The 20,927-nt window shown below is 45.0% G+C and overlaps 1 protein-coding gene across 2 annotated transcripts in view; it reads right to left on the reverse strand.

The window, feature by feature from the left end:
- Positions 1 to 20,927, reverse strand: part of LOC110506178 (ceramide synthase 2) — a 31,601-nt gene that overhangs the window by 4,153 nt on the left and 6,521 nt on the right. For both annotated transcript variants that reach the window (XM_090222884.1, XM_090222883.1), the window contains exons 2-10: positions 20,046 to 20,219; positions 18,003 to 18,120; positions 16,404 to 16,522; positions 16,222 to 16,279; positions 15,645 to 15,695; positions 12,591 to 12,683; positions 12,008 to 12,136; positions 10,567 to 10,673; positions 7,883 to 8,036 (exon numbers count right to left, since the gene is read on the reverse strand). In XM_090222884.1, coding sequence (XP_090079010.1) covers positions 7,883 to 8,036; positions 10,567 to 10,673; positions 12,008 to 12,136; positions 12,591 to 12,683; positions 15,645 to 15,695; positions 16,222 to 16,279; positions 16,404 to 16,522; positions 18,003 to 18,120; positions 20,046 to 20,218 — 1,002 coding nt within the window. In that variant the 5' untranslated portion in view covers position 20,219. The remainder of the gene's footprint in view (positions 1 to 7,882; positions 8,037 to 10,566; positions 10,674 to 12,007; positions 12,137 to 12,590; positions 12,684 to 15,644; positions 15,696 to 16,221; positions 16,280 to 16,403; positions 16,523 to 18,002; positions 18,121 to 20,045; positions 20,220 to 20,927) is intronic.

Below are 20,927 nucleotides of genomic sequence, written 5' to 3' on the forward strand. Positions count from 1 at the left end.
ACAGACACTGTAGTCATCTGACAGAGAACAGACACTGTAGTCAACTGACAGAGACCAGACACTGTAGTCAACTGACAGAGAACAGACACTGTAGTCATCTGACAGAGAACAGACACTGTAGTCATCTGACAGAGAACAGACACTGTAGTCATCTGACAGAGAACAGACACTGTAGTCATCTGACAGAGAACAGACACTGTAGTAATCTGACAGAGAACAGACACTGTAGTCAACTGACAGAGAACAGACACTGTAGTTAACTGACAGAGAACAGACACTGTAGTCATCTGACAGAGAACAGACACTGTAGTCAACTGACAGAGACCAGACACTGTAGTCAACTGACAGAGAACAGACACTGTAGTCACCTGACAGAGAACAGACACTGTAGTCATCTGACAGAGAACAGACACTGTAGTCAACTGACAGAGACCAGACACTGTAGTCAACTGACAGAGAACAGACACTGTAGTCATCTGACAGAGAACAGACACTGTAGTCATCTGACAGAGAACAGACACTGTAGTCAACTGACAGAGAACAGACACTGGTGTTGCTATCTGACAGAGAACAGACACTGTAGTCAACTGACAGAGAACAGACACTGTAGTCATCTGACAGACAACAGACACTGTAGTCATCTGACAGACAACAGACACTGTAGTCAACTGACAGAGAACAGACACTGTAGTCATCTGACAGAGAACAGACACTGTAGTCAACTGACAGAGAACAGACACTGGTGTTGCTATCTGACAGAGAACAGACACTGTAGTCAACTGACAGAGAACAGACACTGTAGTCATCTGACAGACAACAGACACTGTAGTCAACTGACAGAGAACAGACACTGGTGTAGCTATCTGACAGAGAACAGACACTGTAGTCATCTGACAGAGAACAGACACTGTAGTGATCTGACAGAGAACAGACACTGTAGTCATCTGACAGAGAACAGACACTGTAGTCATCTGACAGAGAACAGACACTGTAGTCATCTGACAGAGAACAGACACTGTAGTCATCTGACAGAGAACAGACACTGTAGTCATTTGAGAGAGAACAGACACTGGTGTAGTCATCTGACAGAAAACAGGCACTGTAGTCATCTGACAGAGAACAGACACTGTAGTCAACTGACAGAGAACAGACACTGTAGTCATCTGACAGAGAACAGACACTGTAGTCAACTGACAGAGACCAGACACTGTAGTCAACTGACAGAGAACAGACACTGTAGTCATCTGACAGAACAGACACTGTAGTCATCTGACAGAGAACAGACACTGTAGTCAACTGACAGAGAACAGACACTGGTGTTGCTATCTGACAGAGAACAGACACTGTAGTCAACTGACAGAGAACAGACACTGTAGTCAACTGACAGAGAACAGACACTGTAGTCATCTGACAGAGAACAGACACTGTAGTCAACTGACAGAGAACAGACACTGTAGTCATCTGACAGAGAACAGACACTGTAGTCAACTGACAGAGACCAGACACTGTAGTCAACTGACAGAGAACAGACACTGTAGTCATCTGACAGAACAGACACTGTAGTCATCTGACAGAGAACAGACACTGTAGTCAACTGACAGAGAACAGACACTGGTGTTGCTATCTGACAGAGAACAGACACTGTAGTCAACTGACAGAGAACAGACACTGTAGTCAACTGACAGAGAACAGACACTGTAGTCATCTGACAGACAACAGACACTGTAGTCAACTGACAGAAAACAGACACTGTAGTCATCTGACAGAGAACAGACACTGTAGTCATCTGACAGAGAACAGACACTGTAGTCATCTGACAGAGAACAGACACTGTAGTCAACTGACAGAGAACAGACACTGGTGTTGCTATCTGACAGAGAACAGACACTGTAGTCAACTGACAGAGAACAGACACTGTAGTCAACTGACAGAGAACAGACACTGTAGTCATCTGACAGACAACAGACACTGTAGTCAACTGACAGAGAACAGACACTGTAGTCATCTGACAGAGAACAGACACTGTAGTCATCTGACAGAGAACAGACACTGTAGTCATCTGACAGAGAACAGACACTGTAGTCAACTGACAGAGAACAGACACTGTAGTCATCTGACAGAGAACAGACACTGTAGTCATCTGACAGAGAACAGACACTGTAGTCATCTGACAGAGAACAGACACTGTAGTCAACTGACAGAGAACAGACACTGTAGTCATCTGACAGAGAACAGACACTGGTGTAGTCAACTGACAGAGAACAGACACTGTAGTCATCTGACAGAGAACAGACACTGTAGTCAACTGACAGAGAACATACACTGTAGTCAACTGACAGAGAACAGACACTGTAGTCAACTGGCAGAGAACAGACACTGTAGTCATCTGACAGAGAACAGACACTGGTGTAGTCATCTGACAGAGAACAGACACTGTAGTCAACTGACAGAGAACAGACACTGTAGTCATCTGACAGAGAACAGACACTGGTGTAGTCATCTGACAGAGAACAGACACTGTAGTCATCTGACAGAGAACAGACACTGTAGTCATCTGACAGAGAACAGACACTGTAGTCATCTGACAGAGAACAGACACTGTAGTCATCTGACAGAGAACATACACTGTAGTAATCTGACAGAGAACAGACACTGTAGTCATCTGACAGAGAACAGACACTGTAGTCATCTGACAGAGAACAGACACTGTAGTCATCTGACAGAGAACAGACACTGTAGTCAACTGACAGAGACCAGACACTGTAGTCAACTGACAGAGAACAGACACTGTAGTCATCTGACAGAACAGACACTGTAGTCATCTGACAGAGAACAGACACTGTAGTCAACTGACAGAGAACAGACACTGGTGTTGCTATCTGACAGAGAACAGACACTGTAGTCAACTGACAGAGAACAGACACTGTAGTCAACTGACAGAGAACAGACACTGTAGTCATCTGACAGACAACAGACACTGTAGTCAACTGACAGAAAACAGACACTGTAGTCATCTGACAGAGAACAGACACTGTAGTCATCTGACAGAGAACAGACACTGTAGTCATCTGACAGAGAACAGACACTGTAGTCAACTGACAGAGAACAGACACTGGTGTTGCTATCTGACAGAGAACAGACACTGTAGTCAACTGACAGAGAACAGACACTGTAGTCAACTGACAGAGAACAGACACTGTAGTCATCTGACAGACAACAGACACTGTAGTCAACTGACAGAGAACAGACACTGTAGTCATCTGACAGAGAACAGACACTGTAGTCATCTGACAGAGAACAGACACTGTAGTCATCTGACAGACAACAGACACTGTAGTCAACTGACAGAGAACAGACACTGTAGTCATCTGACAGAGAACAGACACTGTAGTCATCTGACAGAGAACAGACACTGTAGTCATCTGACAGAGAACAGACACTGTAGTCATCTGACAGAGAACAGACACTGTAGTCAACTGACAGAGAACAGACACTGTAGTCATCTGACAGAGAACAGACACTGGTGTAGTCAACTGACAGAGAACAGACACTGTAGTCATCTGACAGAGAACAGACACTGTAGTCAACTGACAGAGAACATACACTGTAGTCAACTGACAGAGAACAGACACTGTAGTCAACTGGCAGAGAACAGACACTGTAGTCATCTGACAGAGAACAGACACTGGTGTAGTCATCTGACAGAGAACAGACACTGTAGTCAACTGACAGAGAACAGACACTGTAGTCATCTGACAGAGAACAGACACTGGTGTAGTCATCTGACAGAGAACAGACACTGTAGTCATCTGACAGAGAACAGACACTGTAGTAATCTGACAGAGAACAGACACTGTAGTCATCTGACAGAGAACAGACACTGTAGTCATCTGACAGAGAACAGACACTGTAGTCAACTGACAGAGAACAGACACTGTAGTCATCTGACAGAGAACAGACACTGTAGTAAATTGACAGAGAACAGACACTGTAGTCATCTGACAGAGAACAGACACTGTAGTCATCTGACAGAGAACAGACACTGTAGTCAACTGACAGAGAACAGACACTGTAGTCAACTGACAGAGAACAGACACTGTAGTCAATTGACAGAGAACAGACACTGTAGTCATCTGACAGAGAACAGACACTGTAGTCAACTGACAGAGAACAGACACTGTAGTCAACTGACAGAGAACAGACACTGTAGTCAACTGACAGAGAACAGACACTGTAGTCATCTGACAGAGAACAGACACTGTAGTCAACTGACAGAGACCAGACACTGTAGTCAACTGACAGAGAACAGACACTGTAGTCATCTGACAGAACAGACACTGTAGTCATCTGACAGAGAACAGACACTGTAGTCATCTGACAGTGAACAGACACTGGTGTTGCTATCTGACAGAGAACAGACACTGTAGTCAACTGACAGAGAACAGACACTGTAGTCAACTGACAGAGAACAGACACTGTAGTCATCTGACAGACAACAGACACTGTAGTCAACTGACAGAAAACAGACACTGTAGTCATCTGACAGAGAACAGACACTGTAGTCATCTGACAGAGAACAGACACTGTAGTCATCTGACAGAGAACAGACACTGTAGTCAACTGACAGAGAACAGACACTGGTGTTGCTATCTGACAGAGAACAGACACTGTAGTCAACTGACAGAGAACAGACACTGTAGTCAACTGACAGAGAACAGACACTGTAGTCATCTGACAGACAACAGACACTGTAGTCAACTGACAGAGAACAGACACTGTAGTCATCTGACAGAGAACAGACACTGTAGTCATCTGACAGAGAACAGACACTGTAGTCATCTGACAGACAACAGACACTGTAGTCAACTGACAGAGAACAGACACTGTAGTCATCTGACAGAGAACAGACACTGTAGTCATCTGACAGAGAACAGACACTGTAGTCATCTGACAGAGAACAGACACTGTAGTCATCTGACAGAGAACAGACACTGTAGTCAACTGACAGAGAACAGACACTGTAGTCATCTGACAGAGAACAGACACTGGTGTAGTCAACTGACAGAGAACAGACACTGTAGTCATCTGACAGAGAACAGACACTGTAGTCAACTGACAGAGAACATACACTGTAGTCAACTGACAGAGAACAGACACTGTAGTCAACTGGCAGAGAACAGACACTGTAGTCATCTGACAGAGAACAGACACTGGTGTAGTCATCTGACAGAGAACAGACACTGTAGTCAACTGACAGAGAACAGACACTGTAGTCATCTGACAGAGAACAGACACTGGTGTAGTCATCTGACAGAGAACAGACACTGTAGTCATCTGACAGAGAACAGACACTGTAGTAATCTGACAGAGAACAGACACTGTAGTCATCTGACAGAGAACAGACACTGTAGTCATCTGACAGAGAACAGACACTGTAGTCAACTGACAGAGAACAGACACTGTAGTCATCTGACAGAGAACAGACACTGTAGTCAACTGACAGAGAACAGACACTGTAGTCAACTGACAGAGAACAGACACTGTAGTCAACTGACAGAGAACAGACACTGTAGTCAACTGACAGAGAACAGACACTGTAGTCATCTGACAGAGAACAGACACTGTAGTCAACTGACAGAGAACAGACACTGTAGTCATCTGACAGAGAACAGACACTGTAGTCATCTGACAGAGAACAGACACTGTAGTCATCTGACAGAGAACAGACACTGTAGTCATCTGACAGAGAACAGACACTGGTGTAGTCATCTGACAGAGAACAGACACTGTAGTCATCTGACAGAGAACAGACACTGGTGTAGTCATCTGACAGAGAACAGACACTGTAGTCATCTGACAGAGAACAGACACTGTAGTCAACTGACAGAGAACAGACACTGTAGTCAACTGACAGAGAACAGACACTGTAGTCAACTGACAGAGAACAGACACTGTAGTCAACTGACAGAGAACAGACACTGTAGTCATCTGACAGAGAACAGACACTGTAGTCAACTGACAGAGAACAGACACTGTAGTCATCTGACAGAGAACAGACACTGTAGTCATCTGACAGAGAACAGACACTGTAGTCATCTGACAGAGAACAGACACTGTAGTCATCTGACAGAGAACAGACACTGGTGTAGTCATCTGACAGAGAACAGACACTGTAGTCATCTGACAGAGAACAGACACTGGTGTAGTCATCTGACAGAGAACAGACACTGTAGTCATCTGACAGAGAACAGACACTGTAGTCAACTGACAGAGAACAGACACTGTAGTCAACTGACAGAGAACAGACACTGTAGTCATCTGACAGAGAACAGACACTGTAGTCAACTGACAGAGGACAGACACTGTAGTCATCTGACAGAGAACAGACACTGTAGTCATCTGACAGAGAACAGACACTGTAGTCATCTGACAGAGAACAGACACTGTAGTCAACTGACAGAGAACAGACACTGTAGTCATCTGACAGAGAACAGACACTGTAGTCATCTGACAGAGAACAGACAGTGGTGTAGCTGTCTGCACCACAGCACCAATCAGAAGCTACTGACCCATAACACCACATGGACGTCAATGCAGAAGGGCTGAGGTCTCTGTTACCCTCCACTCACATCAGACAGCACTGACTTTCAGAGACCACCTGTTGGCTATGCATGATCTAGTCAGGTCAGTCAAGCAGCTGTAGGTTGGGGCTCTATGTGTGTTTAGAGCAATGTTTCCCAGAACTCTCCTATAGTAGGATCCACTTACATCTAACATTTAACATTTTAGTCATTCAGCAACTTTAGTGCATTCATCTTCACATAGCTGGGTGAGACAACCACATATCAAATCAAAATCTAATCACCTTTTATTGCTTGAGTAAACATATTTTGCAGATGTTATTAGGGGTGTAGTGAAATGCTTATGTTCCTAGCTCCAGCTGTGCAGTACTAGTACACCTGTTTCATCTGGTCAACTCATCATCAACCTCTGGTCAACCCTTCATCATCCTCTGGTCAACCCCTCATCAACCTCTCTGGTCAACCCATCATCAACCTCTCTGGTCAACCCATCATCAACCTCTCTGGTCAACCCATCATCAACCTCTGGTCAACCCTTCATCAACCTCTGGTTAACCCTTCATCAACCTCTGGTCAACCCTTCATCAATCTCTGGTCAACCCTTCATCAACCTCTGGTCAACCCTGGTTAACCCTTCATCAACCTCTGGTCAACCCCTCATCAACCTCTGGTCAACCCCTCATCAACCTCTGGTCGACCCCTCATCAACCTCTCTGGTCAACCCATCATCAACCTCTGATCAACCCATCATCAACCTCTGGTCAACTCATCATCAAGTTGGTATTCTGTCAGTTTGTACCATCACAGTCGTAGCAAGATCATGTTCTGTCAAGTCAGTGCTAGTAGGAAAATACTTTTAAATACTTGATTCATTTAAGGTACTATTTGAAGAGGTAGGGTTTCGTGTGTTTTCAGAAGATAGCCAGGGACTCTGCTGTCTTAGCTTCAGGCGGAGGCTGGTTCCACCTTTGGGGTGCCAGGAGAGAGAAGAGCATTGACTAGGCTGAGTGGTAGCTGACACCCCCCCCCCCCCCCCCCCCAGCACACCTAATTCCAACTAATCAAGAACATGATGATTAGTTTCCCAGATGAAACAGGTATGCTAGTACTGGGGTAGATCAGTGGAAGACCACCTGTTGATGGAAGTAGAACGGCTGGGGGACTCAGAGAGCGGTTTGGGGACCACTGGTTTGAGTGTCAGACTGGTATGATTCAGGCCTGCTTGATGGCTGTCATAAAGGGAATGGGTGTAGAGTGGAAAAGAAAGAGTGAAATAAACCACTGCCAAAAAGATGACTCACTTTGCCGAAGAGGAACTTCTTGACCATGCGCAGGATGAGGTAGGCCCAGAAGATGTGCAGGAACAGGAGGACCACCAGCATGACGTTGAAGAAGTAGTAACCAAAGAACGGGGGGTACTGGAGTGTGGGGTACACCCACGTACAGTGGATCAGCCTGGAATGACGTAACCAATACAGACAATGATGCTGATGATGGTAATGCATTTTATTTGCAAGATACTTTTTCACAAACCCGAAGTGCTAAAATATACATTTATATGATACAGACTACTAGATATGATAAGCTCTGTTAAACATTTAAACTTGTACTGGGTGGTGTTCAGTGTGCATGGAGCGTGAGAAAACAACGTGAAGCAGAGGCGGTATAACCAGTAAGAATTCAATAGGATTATTTTTCCTATTTAAAAATGTTTTTGCTTTTCATGCCTCCTAAACACAAGCCTTTGTGAAGGAAATGAATGGCTACTCTTTGCTTTATAGGGGTTTTTCATTATTGAAATAAGTAGGTAAATACTATGTAACTATCTGTACAAAAATGATAGCTAAGAAATCTGCTATTCTGTCAATTGGTAAGTAATGTCCATGAGAGAAAGGGGACATTGTTCAGCTTTTCAGCTTTCGTGCTCATTCAATGCCGTCCAATTCAGGAAAGATTAACCAGTTGCGGAAACATTGGGTTGTATTCAACAGGCACCAGACTGAAACAGGAAGGAAAACCTGAGCCTGACCAAACAGAAACATTGGGTCGTATTCAACAGGCACCAGACTGAAACAGGAAGGGGAAACCTGAGCCTGACCAAACAGAAACATTGGGTCGTATTCAATAGGCACCAGACTGAAACAGGAAGAGAAACCTGAGCCTGACCAAACAGAAACATTGGGTCGTATTCAACAGGCACCAGACTGAAACAGGAAGGGGAAACCTGAGCCTGACCAAACAGAAACATTGGGTCGTATTCAATAGGCACCAGACTGAAACAGGAAGGAAAACCTGAGCCTGACCAAACAGAAACATTGGGTCGTATTCAACAGGCACCAGACTGAAACAGGAAGGGGAAACCTGAGCCTGACCAAACAGAAACATTGGGTCGTATTCAATAGGCACCAGACTGAAACAGGAAGGAAAACCTGAGCCTGACCAAACAGAAACATTGGGTCGTATTCAACAGGCACCAGACTGAAACAGGAAGGGAAACCTAAGCCTGACCAAACAAAAACATTGGGTCGTATTCAACAGGCACCAGACTGAAACAGGAAGGAAAACCTGAGCCTGACTAAACAGAAACATTGGGTCGTATTCAACAGGCACCAGACTGAAACAGGAAGGGAAACCTGAGCCTGACCAAACAGAAACATTGGGTCGTATTCAACAGGCACCAGACTGAAACAGGAAGGGGAAACCTGAGCCTGACTAAACAGAAACATTGGGTCGTATTCAACAGGCACCAGACTGAAACAGGAAGGGAAACCTGAGCCTGACCAAACAGAAACATTGGGTCGTATTCAACAGGCACCAGACTGAAACAGGAAGGGGAAACCTGAGCCTGACCAAACAGAAACATTGGGTCGTATTCAACAGGCACCAGACTGAAACAGGAAGGGGAAACCTGAGCCTGACCAAACAGAAACATTGGGTCGTATTCAACAGGCACCAGACTGAAACAGGAAGGGGAAACCTGAGCCTGACCAAACAGAAACATTGGGTCGTATTCAACAGGCACCAGACTGAAACAGGAAGGGGAAACCTGAGCCTGACCAAACAGAAACATTGGGTCGTATTCAATAGGCACCAGACTGAAACAGGAAGGGAAACCTGAGCCTGACCAAACAGAAACATTGGGTCGTATTCAATAGGCACCAGACTGAAACAGGAAGGGAAACCTGAGCCTGACCAAACAGAAACATTGGGTCGTATTCAATAGGCACCAGACTGAAACAGGAAGGGGAAACCTGAGCCTGACCAAACAGAAACATTGGGTCGTATTCAATAGGCACCAGACTGAAACAGGAAGGGGAAACCTGAGCCTGACCAAACAGAAACATTGGGTTGTATTCAACAGGCACCAGACTGAAACAGGAAGGGGAAACCTGAGCCTGACCAAACAGAAACATTGGGTTGTATTCAACAGGCACCAGACTGAAACAGGAAGGAAAACCTGAGCCTGACCAAACAGAAACATTCGTTTTCATTTTTGGGGCTGACTACAGAGCTGGAAAAATATAGAATTCAAATATGTGGGGGGAAAAAGGAAACGTTTGTTTTCGCTTTCAGTTGCATAACCTTTTTCTACGGTGTGCACTAATGAACACGACCCTGGTTTACTTTCTCTGCAGAGAACAGAACATGATGTTTTGTACTTTTGCAAAGTTCAACGTCTCTTTGTTTGGCCTTTCAGAGTGAAATGAGATGGTTGATTGTTTCTCACAGGAGAGGTAGACAGAACATAATTCAATAAATATTGGCTTCTGTATCACTGAGCGCTCATGAGACAAAGACTTTCCCTGACAATCACTCCTCCTGTGTGCCAACTGGTGAACATACAATAGAGAGAGAGAGAGAGACACACACACACACACGCGCACACACACACGCACACACACACACGCGCACACACACACGCGCGCACGCACACACACGCGCACGCACACACACACACACAGCTAGGGTTCGTCAGTAGCCTTACCAGAATGGGAAGATGATCAGTCGGGTTACCATGAACACAATGGCAAACACCACAAAGAGACTGTTGCAGGTTCTCTCCCATTTGGCATAGTTAAACAACTTGGCAGACTGGGGAAGGAGAGAGAAGAGAAAAAACACACAGTGAGTCTCCCCTCTACCAGAAACACACGGCACAGCTCACTCTATGGGGGTGTTCTATATGCACCTGTTTCTCTTCAGTGCACTACTGTTAACATGAGCCCTATATTTACCAGTGGGCCACTTGGGACGTAACTGTTGCTCTGGATAAAAGTGTCTGCCACTCTTGGCCTCCCGAGTGGCTCAGTGGTCTAAGGCACGGCATCGCAGTGCAAGCTGTGCCACCAGAGATTTTGGGTTCGGGTCCAGGCTCTGTCGCAGCCGGCCGCGAACCGGGAGACCCATGGGGCGGCACACAATTGGCCCAGCGTCGTGCGGGTTAGGGGAGGGTTTAGAGGGCAGGGATGTCCTTGTCCCATCGGGCACTAGCAACTCCTGTGGCGGGCTGGGCGCAGCGCACGCTGACACGGTGGCCAGGTGTACGGTGTTTCCTCCGACACATTGGTGCGGCTGGCTTCCGGGTGAATGTTCATTGTGTCAAGAAGCAGTGTGGCTTGGTTGGGTTGTGTTTAGGTGGACGCATGGCTCTCGACCTTCACCTCTCCCGAGTCCATACGGGAGTTTCAGCGATGAGACAAGACTTTATCTACCAGTTGGATACCACAAAATCCGGGAGATAAAGGGGTAAAATAAAAATATATAAATAAATAAAGTGTCTGCCACACACACACAGAACACACCACACACTACATACCACACATAACACACCACACACCACACAGAACACACCACACACCACACAGAACACACCACACAGAACACAGAACACACCACACAGAACACACCACACACCACACACTACACAGAACACACCACACACACCACACACTACATACCACACACCACACACTACATACCACACATAACACACCACACACTACATACCACACACCACACACTACATACCACACATAACACACCACACACCACACAGAACACACCACACACCACACAGAACACACCACACAGAACACACCACACACCACACACTACACAGAACACACCACACACACCACACACTACACACCACACAGAACACACCACACACCACACACTACACAGAACACACCACACAGAACACACCACACACCACACACACCACACACTACACACCACACACCACACACCACACAGAACACACCACACAGAACACACCACACACCACACACACCACACACTACACACCACACACCACACACCACACACTACACACCACACATAACACACCACACAGAACACACCACACACCACACCACACACCACACAGAACACACCACACACAGACACTCCACATGGTGGCAGACCTCTAGCAGGACGTCGGAGGCATCGTGGATGAGCATCACCAGGGTTCCTATACGGATGTAGTTGACACACCAAGAGAAGGACAGCAGCGTCAGGGTGGCCAAATGGTGGATGATCTGTTCCTTAAAGTCCTAGAGGAGACAACACAACAAACATCTTCACCTGTCGCTGTTGTTTCTGTTGCTACTGTTGTTATTCTACTACATGTCCTCAAAATCACTTGATAGTGTAACATGCATAACTAAGCAGGCAGATGGACAATGTTAGGCAGGTTGGAACAACTAATATAGTGGAAAAGATCATTAACTGTAATTGCTTATGAGTAGCCAACTGCAATTTACTTTGATAAAAATGTCTCATACTTTCTACTTTTTATCTCCATAAGATATTTAATGCGCTGGCCTGTCAGAGGTGGCAGGCAGGCCACTATCTAATTAGGACTGCAGTGGGTAACTAATGTGAGAAAGCAGAGCTTCTCAGTTAAACGGGTCAGAGAGTGGAAGATAATGCAGGTGTATGGGAAAGAAAGCAGAGCTTGAGAAAAGCCCATAGGGGCTGGCAGGGACTGGGATCCCCGACTCTCACCTTCCTCTTGACATCAAAAGTGACTCTGAAGAGAAGCGAACCATAGAAGCTCATCTCCAGGATGTAGTACCAGTACTGAGAATCCAGCATAGTCTAGAGAGAGAGAGAGAGAGAGAGAGAGAGAGAGAGAGAGAGAGAGAGAGAGAGAGAAAGAGAGGGAGAGAGAGAGAGAGAGAGAGAGAGAGAGAGAGAGAGAGAGAAACACCAGTAACAGGTAACATAATCTTACAGTGCCATGAATGAATCACATTCCAACAGAACAGACTCAAAACAAAGAGCTCTCCAAATCCCTTCTCCTATGCCTGAGTGTTTGCGTCTGAAATGGCACCGTATTCCCTACACAGTGCAAAGGCCTCTGTTCAAAAGTAGTGCACTAAATAGGGAGCCATTTAGAACGGAGACAGTGCCTCTAGCTGGGGCAAAGAAATCAGGGGCTGTGTAGCCATCGAGCATCTTAGAGTAGAGTGATGATTTAAGATCAGTTTTGACTTTTAGATCACAATGAATAAGACAACATGGACAGGGGACAACTGGTCATAGATCAGCAGATCCTACTTAGAGTCCCCTGTTTCAAGGACAGTTTTTTCCATCTACGTAACATTGCAAAAAATCTGAAACTTTCTGTCCAAAAATGATGCCAAAAAATGAATCTATGCTTTTGTCACTTCTAGGTTAGACTACTGCAATGCTCTCCTTTCCAGCTACCCGGATAAAGCACAAAATAAACTTCAGTTAGTGCTAAAAAACAGCTGCTGGAATCTTGAATAGAACCCCAAAATTTGATCCAGTGCTAGCCTCTCTATACTGGCTTCCTGTCAAGGCAAGGGCTGATTTCAAGGTTTTACTGCTAACCTACAAAGCATTACATGGACTTGCTCCTACCTATCTTTCTGATTTGGTCCTGCCGTACATACCTACACGTACGCTACAGTCACAAGACCCCTCGGGTTCGTGCTGGGGGGAGATATTCGTGGGCTATACTCTGCCTTTTCTCAGTAGTAAGTTGGTGGTTGAAGATATCCCTCTAGTGGTGTGGGGGCTGTGCTTTGGCAAAATGGGTGGGGTTATATCTTGCTTGCTTGGCCCTGTCCGGAGGTATAGTCGGATGGGCCCACAGTGTCTCCCGTCCCCTCATGTCTCAGCCGCCAGTAATTATGCTGCAGTAGTTTGTGTCGGGGGGCTAGGGTCAGTCTGTTATATCTGCAGCATTTCTCCTGTCTTATCCGGTGTCTTGTGTGAATTTAAGTATGCTCCCTCTAATTCTCTCTCTCTCTATCTCTTTCTCTCGGAGGACCTGAGCCCTAGGACCATGCCTCAGGACTACCTGGCCTGATGACTCCTTGCTGTCCCCAGTCCACTTGGTCGTACTGCTGCTCCAGTTTCAACTGTTCTGCCTGCGGCTATGAAAACCTGATCTGTTCACCGGACGTGCTACCTTGTCCAGGATCTGCTGTTTTTGTACCGCACCTGCTGTCTCTATCTCTGAATGCTCGGCTATGAAAAGCCAACTGAGCCAACTGTTGCACCCTCTACAACCACTGTGATTATTATTATTTGACCATGCTGGTCATCTATGAACGTTTGAACATCTTGGCCATGTTCTGTTAAAATCTCCACCCGGCACCCGACTGGTCACGCCTCAGAGCCTGGTTCCTCTCTAGGTTTCTTCCTAGGTTTTGGCCTTTCTAGGGAGTTTTTCCTAGCCATCGTGCTTCTACACCTGCATTGCTTGCTGTTTGGGGTTTTAGGCTGGGTTTCTGTACAGCACTTTGAGATATCAGCTGATGTAAGAAGGGCTATATAAATACATTTGATTCATTGAATTTGATTGATACATACGGCACCAGAGCTACATGGTGTTTTACACTACGCTACAGTTGGTATTTACTTAGCAACTACATGGTTAAAATTGCAATTGCATAATAATTAGTCTATCTAATATCACTTTTTATTTTTGGGGATTCATCAAAATTAGCCCTACTAAGTAGGCCAACAAGTTGGATACCAAGTAGTTACCAACTGTGTTGAATTCTTTGTTGCAAATACGATCACATAAAACACATCCAAAATCTCTCGAACAAGCTATGCCTTCATCCCAATTGGCACTCTAGTCCTGATGTAGTGCACTCCGTTTGACCAGGGCCAATAGGAGGCGCCATCTGGGACGTGACCTGCTTTAAACCCCAGGCAACATTGTTAGGTGTGGAGCCTGATCAAACATAATCCTATTGTCTCCGTTCCAGTTTGGGTGACATCATCATTCCTTTGATTAGGACCTGGCACCCAGTAAAGACTGAACAAACAATCTAAGCCACACATTCCCCCACTTGTTAAAGATACATTTAAAAACAGTGTCACTACTAAATATGGACCTGTGTATTTTGGACCTGAGATTCAGTATTATCAACTAGCTTTATATGTTTTATGTGTGACTCAGAGATCTGGACATGGTTAGAAAACGTCAGCCAAGCTGCGCCTGTTCAAGTATGATATGTTGTTTTTCTTCCTGGTTGGTTATACTAGTGTGGAGACACGTGAGAAGAGTAAGGGGAGTGTGAGAGCTCTTCAAAATCACCCTGGTAAATGACCAGTAGTGCTGAGCGATTAGCCAAATGTAACAACTAATTGGTCAACGTCAGTTCAATTATTCGATTTTTTTCTGTGAGGTCAATGTGCAGTTTCTCTAGAGAGAAATCAGATCAAGCCTGAACTGTGCGATGCAGTAGGGCGGTCACTACTATCATGGCACTGTTATTCACTGTTTTATTCTGTGTTATTCACTGTTTTATTCTGTGTTGTTTCAGCATTCAATCCACATAATGCACACAGAAACCAAAAATCCTGATCATTTTATTAATAATCAAACTGACCTCAAAAAGCACTAATTGCTCAGTACTAGAAAACACACACACACACACACACACACACACACACACACACACACACACACACACACACACACATACACACATACATACACACACACACACATACACACACAGACACACACACACACACACACACACACACACACACACACACACACATACACACCTGTTTTGGAAATCCATTCCACACTTCCCACGTATCATAAAACCATTCTTTCTGAAATACAAAACAAAAAGAGAAACATGCAGTGAAATCTTTAAAGAACATCACAGGCCAATCTCATCATGATGCTTTCAATTTCAACTGGCATTGCCCTCGAGGCCTTCAGACACTTGCTGAAGCCATCACTGTCAAATTCCCATAGAGCTCATCTCTCTGTCCTCTCCTCCCCTCTCCCCCTTATCCGCCTCTCCCCTCCTTCATTTCAGGGCAGAAGGACTGAAAATAAGTTCTTCATTTCAGCTCAGCTCAGATAATATTTTTATTCCATTTTGACCTTCTCCCTGCTTTTACCCGGGACAACCTGTTAAAGTTCTACTTTGAGGATGTTAATTTCATGTGTATAACATATCATAAAGTGTTAGGAATTTGTTTTTGGTGTGTGTTTTGGTGGTACTGAATGTAACAGAGTTAAGACACAGTAACCTCACTCCACATCTTGAAATCTCTTCACACGCACTGAATTGCTATCTTGTAAATACTTGTGTTTGTGAAGCAGAGGATCACTAGAGTTACTACTCACATCATACAGGGACACAACTCCTCCAATTAACGCCAACAGATAGAACACAAACCTCCAACTGCAAAACAGAGACAGAGACCGAGACAGACAAGGGACAATAATATCAGAAGAAGAAAAACACTACTGAGTGAAAGGTGAACATGTGAAATAAGCATACTCTCACACACAACACGCAGTTTTACCTAGCCTCTCTGAACTTCTTCAGTACTCCGGGACGATCCTGGTTTCTTCTCTTTCTGAACCAGCGCTCCACCTGCCTAACGCACCAGCCGCTCTTCTTAGACAGACCATCTATAACTGCCTGGGAGGGAGGGAGGGAGGGAGGGAGGGAGGGAGGGAGGGAGGGAGGGAGGGAGGGAGACAGACAGACAGACAGAGTTCAGAACCAAGTGTGTTTGATTAGCGCCAGCGGCCAGCTAAACAGGACTACTAACCCTTATGCTAAGTTGACTTCAATACATTGGGGTAAATCAGATGTCACCAACATCACTTCAGTAGGGCAAATTTGTCCCCACTAGCTGGCTACTTGTTTCATTTCGCTGGCTACTTGTTTCATTTCGCTGGCTACTTGAGATTTCGGTAAGACACTGGACCATGAGCAAAATAACCATCAGGGTATTTAGATCTGAGAGAGAGGTCTCGTGGTGTGAGGTTTCAATAATCCCTTCAAAGACTGTCAGGACCGTCTGATGATATACACACATCAGGAGGCTCACACACACACGCACGCAGATGCACGCAGATGTGTGGAAATTCACACACACGAGCACACATAGCCACACAAATGTGTGTGCGTACACACACAAGTGCATATAGACGCATTGACACAAAGACTTACACATACGCTCGCGCACACACACCTCATGTGGAGAGATGGGTAAAGGGCGAAAGTCATGTGGATAAACATTAACATCCCTCATGACCACATGGTGAGTCATGGACCAAAACATTTGGCCTGGAGCACAGTATCTGCATTAGAGGTTGGTTAGCTGGACATCTGGGTGATGTACACGATCACAGGTCTGAACAGCAGATATACTGTATGATAGTACTCCTGTCTGAGCCAGAATGGCCCACAGGGCCGGAGCCCATCCCCCATGATACAAGTACACCCCCTGGACAGGTGAATTAACTTGAATCCAACCAAATGTACTTGAATTTCTATCGCAGTGCCGTATGCTACAATCCAGCTCCTTAATGCTGTCTCCCTAGCAGAGCAGCGCCAGGAGATATTTGTTGTCTTTGGTATGACTAGACCAGGGATCAAACCCCCAACCTTCCAATCACAGGGCTGACACTCTAACCACATGGCCAATGAGTTGGTCAGAGCATCAGCATCCTCCAACCAGGATTTCAGAAGTGTCAGATAGGCAGGGTGCCAGATGGCAGGGTTTGACCAGAGTGACAGATGGGCAGGGTTTGACCAGAGTGACAGATGGGCAGGGTTTGACTAGAGTGACAGATGGGCAGGGTTTGACCAGAGTGACAGATGGGCAGGGTTTGACTAGAGTGCCAGATGGGCAGGGTTTGACCAGAGTGACAGATGGGCAGGGTTTGACTAGAGTGCCAGATGGGCAGGGTTTGACCAGAGTGACAGATGGGCAGGGTTTGACCAGAGTGACAGATGGGCAGGGTTTGACCAGAGTGACAGATGGGCAGGATTTGTACTATTCATTAGAATGTGTATGATCTCATAGTGCAATGATGTTTGATATTGACACTAATAATTAGGTCTATATGTAAAAGGTGTAAGTGTGATTTCTAATGTGTAGGGTTAATACCTGGCCAGGGTTTCTGGAGTGAGAGAGATAGTAGAGTTCGAGGATGGGGTTGTCTAGTACTCTCAGTCTGGCCTTCTCCCGGATCCCCACTGAGGCTGCTAGTGGCGTGGCTATCAACCTGGGGGACAACATACAGACGCAGTCAAATATATTGGACTTTACAATGGAGCAGAATGTTCAGATTTTTTCATTTTCAAAACTGGTAGAATTTTTACCTTGTAGGCACATGCAAGTTACCACAGGTGAGATTAACTACACGGCAAACGAGAATCATTGCCTCCAACTAAATTAACTTGAATAAACACACAGATGCACACACGTACAAACACAGTAGCAAAGCAGGCTAAATTGTAACTTAACATCTACTTCCCTGTAGCAACCTATAAAAGGGGCTTTTTTTGTTCAGCGAGCTCTCCTTTCAAACTGGTATCTGATGAGTAGGAATTCTATGGTGTAGGGAGACAGTGAGGTAGAGGTTTGAACTAAACATGGTTTAGTAGTATATAAACAGCACGGAGTATGAGCCGGTTCTCTGGACACAGCATTGTCCTGGACTAGAAACCATTTCAATGGAAAATCTCCATTCAACAAAATATAATATATTACAGTGATGTGAAAAAGTATTTGCTAATTTTCTCTACTTTCACATATTGTTTATACTGAATGTTACCAGATATTCAACCAAATCTTAATATTAGATGAAGGAACCCGAGTGAACAAATAACACAACAATTACATACTTATTTCATAAACAAAGTGCAACACCCAATGCCCTGTGTGAAAAAGTAAGGCCCCCTTAGACTCAATAACTGGTTGTGCCACTTTTAGCTGCAATGTGTGGCAGGTAGCCTAGTGGTTAGAGCATTGGGCCAGTAACTTAAAGGCTGCTGGTACGAATCCACAAGCCGACAAGGCTCTGTCAACGTGCCCTTGAGCAAGGCACTCAAACCTAATAGACCCATGACGTCCAAAAAGTGATACTTTTGACTCATCTGTCCATAGAGCATTCTTCCAAGAGTCTTGATGATCATCCAGGTGTTTCCAGGTGCTTTTTGGCAAACTTGAGTCAACTGGTTAGATGAGATGGGTCCCATTATGTCTGGAGAAAACCAAACACTGCATTCCACAGTAAGAACCTCATACCAACTGTAAAGCATGGTGTTGGTAGTGTGATGGTTTGGGGATGCTTTGCTGCCTCACAAATCAGTTATCTCGACGACTTGCCTTAATAGAAGAAGCCATGAACTCTGCTCTGTATCACAGAATTCTACAGAAGAATGTCAGGCCATCCGTCTGTGAGCTGAAACTGAAGCACAGCTGGGTCATGCTGCAAGACAATGATCCAAAACACACAATCAAGTTTACATGAAAATGGCTAAAAAGCTACACATTTGAAGTTTTGGAATGGCCTGGCCAAAGTCCAGACCTAATCCCAATCGAGATGCTGTGGCAGGACTTGAAACGAGCAGTTCATGCTTGAAAACCCACAAATGTCGTTGAGTTAAAGCAGTCCTGCATGCAAGAGTGGGACAAAATTCCTCCACAGCGATGTGAGAGACTGATCAACAACTACAGGAAGTGTTTGCCTGCAGTCATCGCAGATAAAGGTGGCACAACCAGTATATTGAGTGCAAGGGGGAAATTACTCTTTTCACACAGGAGAATTGGGTGTTGGATAACTTTGTTAATTAAATAAATAAAATAAGAATCCATATTTTTTGTGCTATTTGTAAACTCAGGTTGCCTTTATCTACAATTAGGTTTTGGTTGAAGATCTGATAACATTCAGTATCAAAAATCAGAAAGGAGGCAAATACTTTTTCACTACACTGTACATGACATTTAGCAGACTTTTATCCAAAGACACATGCAGTCAAGTGAGCATACATTTTAGGTATGGCTGGTCCCGGGAATTAAACCCCCAATCCTGGCAATGCAAGCGCCATGCTCTACTAACTGAACCAGGACTACAGGAGAACATGTTTCTTAGTCAAGGCTTAATCTTTGTCTGGGAAACTGCCCCTATATGTTCAGCAAGCTCACCTTTCGAACAGGTATCTGACCAGTAGGAAGCCTATGGCGTAAGGCAACGTCACATAGAGGTCAGAGGCTTTGGCGTAGACACGCCCATCTCTGTCCTCTAGGTCCGCCCAGGTCAGGTTGACTGGCAGCCAGAAGCGGTCCCACCAGATCCACTCATATAGGGTGTCAATCATCCTAACGACACAGGGGTGGAAGAGGAGGGTTATGTTAGAAAACACATGTCAATAGGTATCACGTTATCGAACAGAGGAGGCTGGTGAGGAGAGGACAGCTCATAGTAATGGCTGAAATGGTGTGAATGGAATGCTTACAAAAACATGGAACAAGTGTTTGATACCATTCCATTTATTCCGTTCCAGCCAAACTAAGCTCTCGTCTTCCGATTTCACGTGCCACCAGCCACCACTGTTATCAAGTGAGGCCTGATGAAGACCTAAAGTAAAGTGGAAACAATGTCGCCAATAAACCACATGGGAGCAAGATTGCAGTGTGCAGAGTCTCTTTCAATCATTTGCTGAATAGATGGTTTTTATATCCAGCACCTCAAAGACATTGTTTACATTGTTTGCAAACATTGTACCATCTAAACCGCTGTGAAATATATTTTCAACAACCAAAAAACATTGTATTTTCAGCAGTTTGAACCTGGGGTACGAAAGGCTAAGTAAAAAAACGCGAAAAGGAAACTTAAAGAGGGGAAGCATAGAAATAGTATACATGGAAATGCTTCAATGACAATGACAGATCTATAACTCCCATCTATATCTGAATTCTGTCAGGTTGAGCACAAAGCTATAGAATGACAGATCTATAACTCCCATCTATATCTGAATTCAGTCAGGTTGAGCACAAAGCTATAGAATGACAGATCTATAACTCCCA

This window comes from Oncorhynchus mykiss, chromosome 26 (assembly GCF_057628025.1).
Source record: "Oncorhynchus mykiss isolate SJ-2025 chromosome 26, ASM5762802v1, whole genome shotgun sequence".
Classification (NCBI taxonomy): domain Eukaryota; kingdom Metazoa; phylum Chordata; class Actinopteri; order Salmoniformes; family Salmonidae; genus Oncorhynchus; species Oncorhynchus mykiss.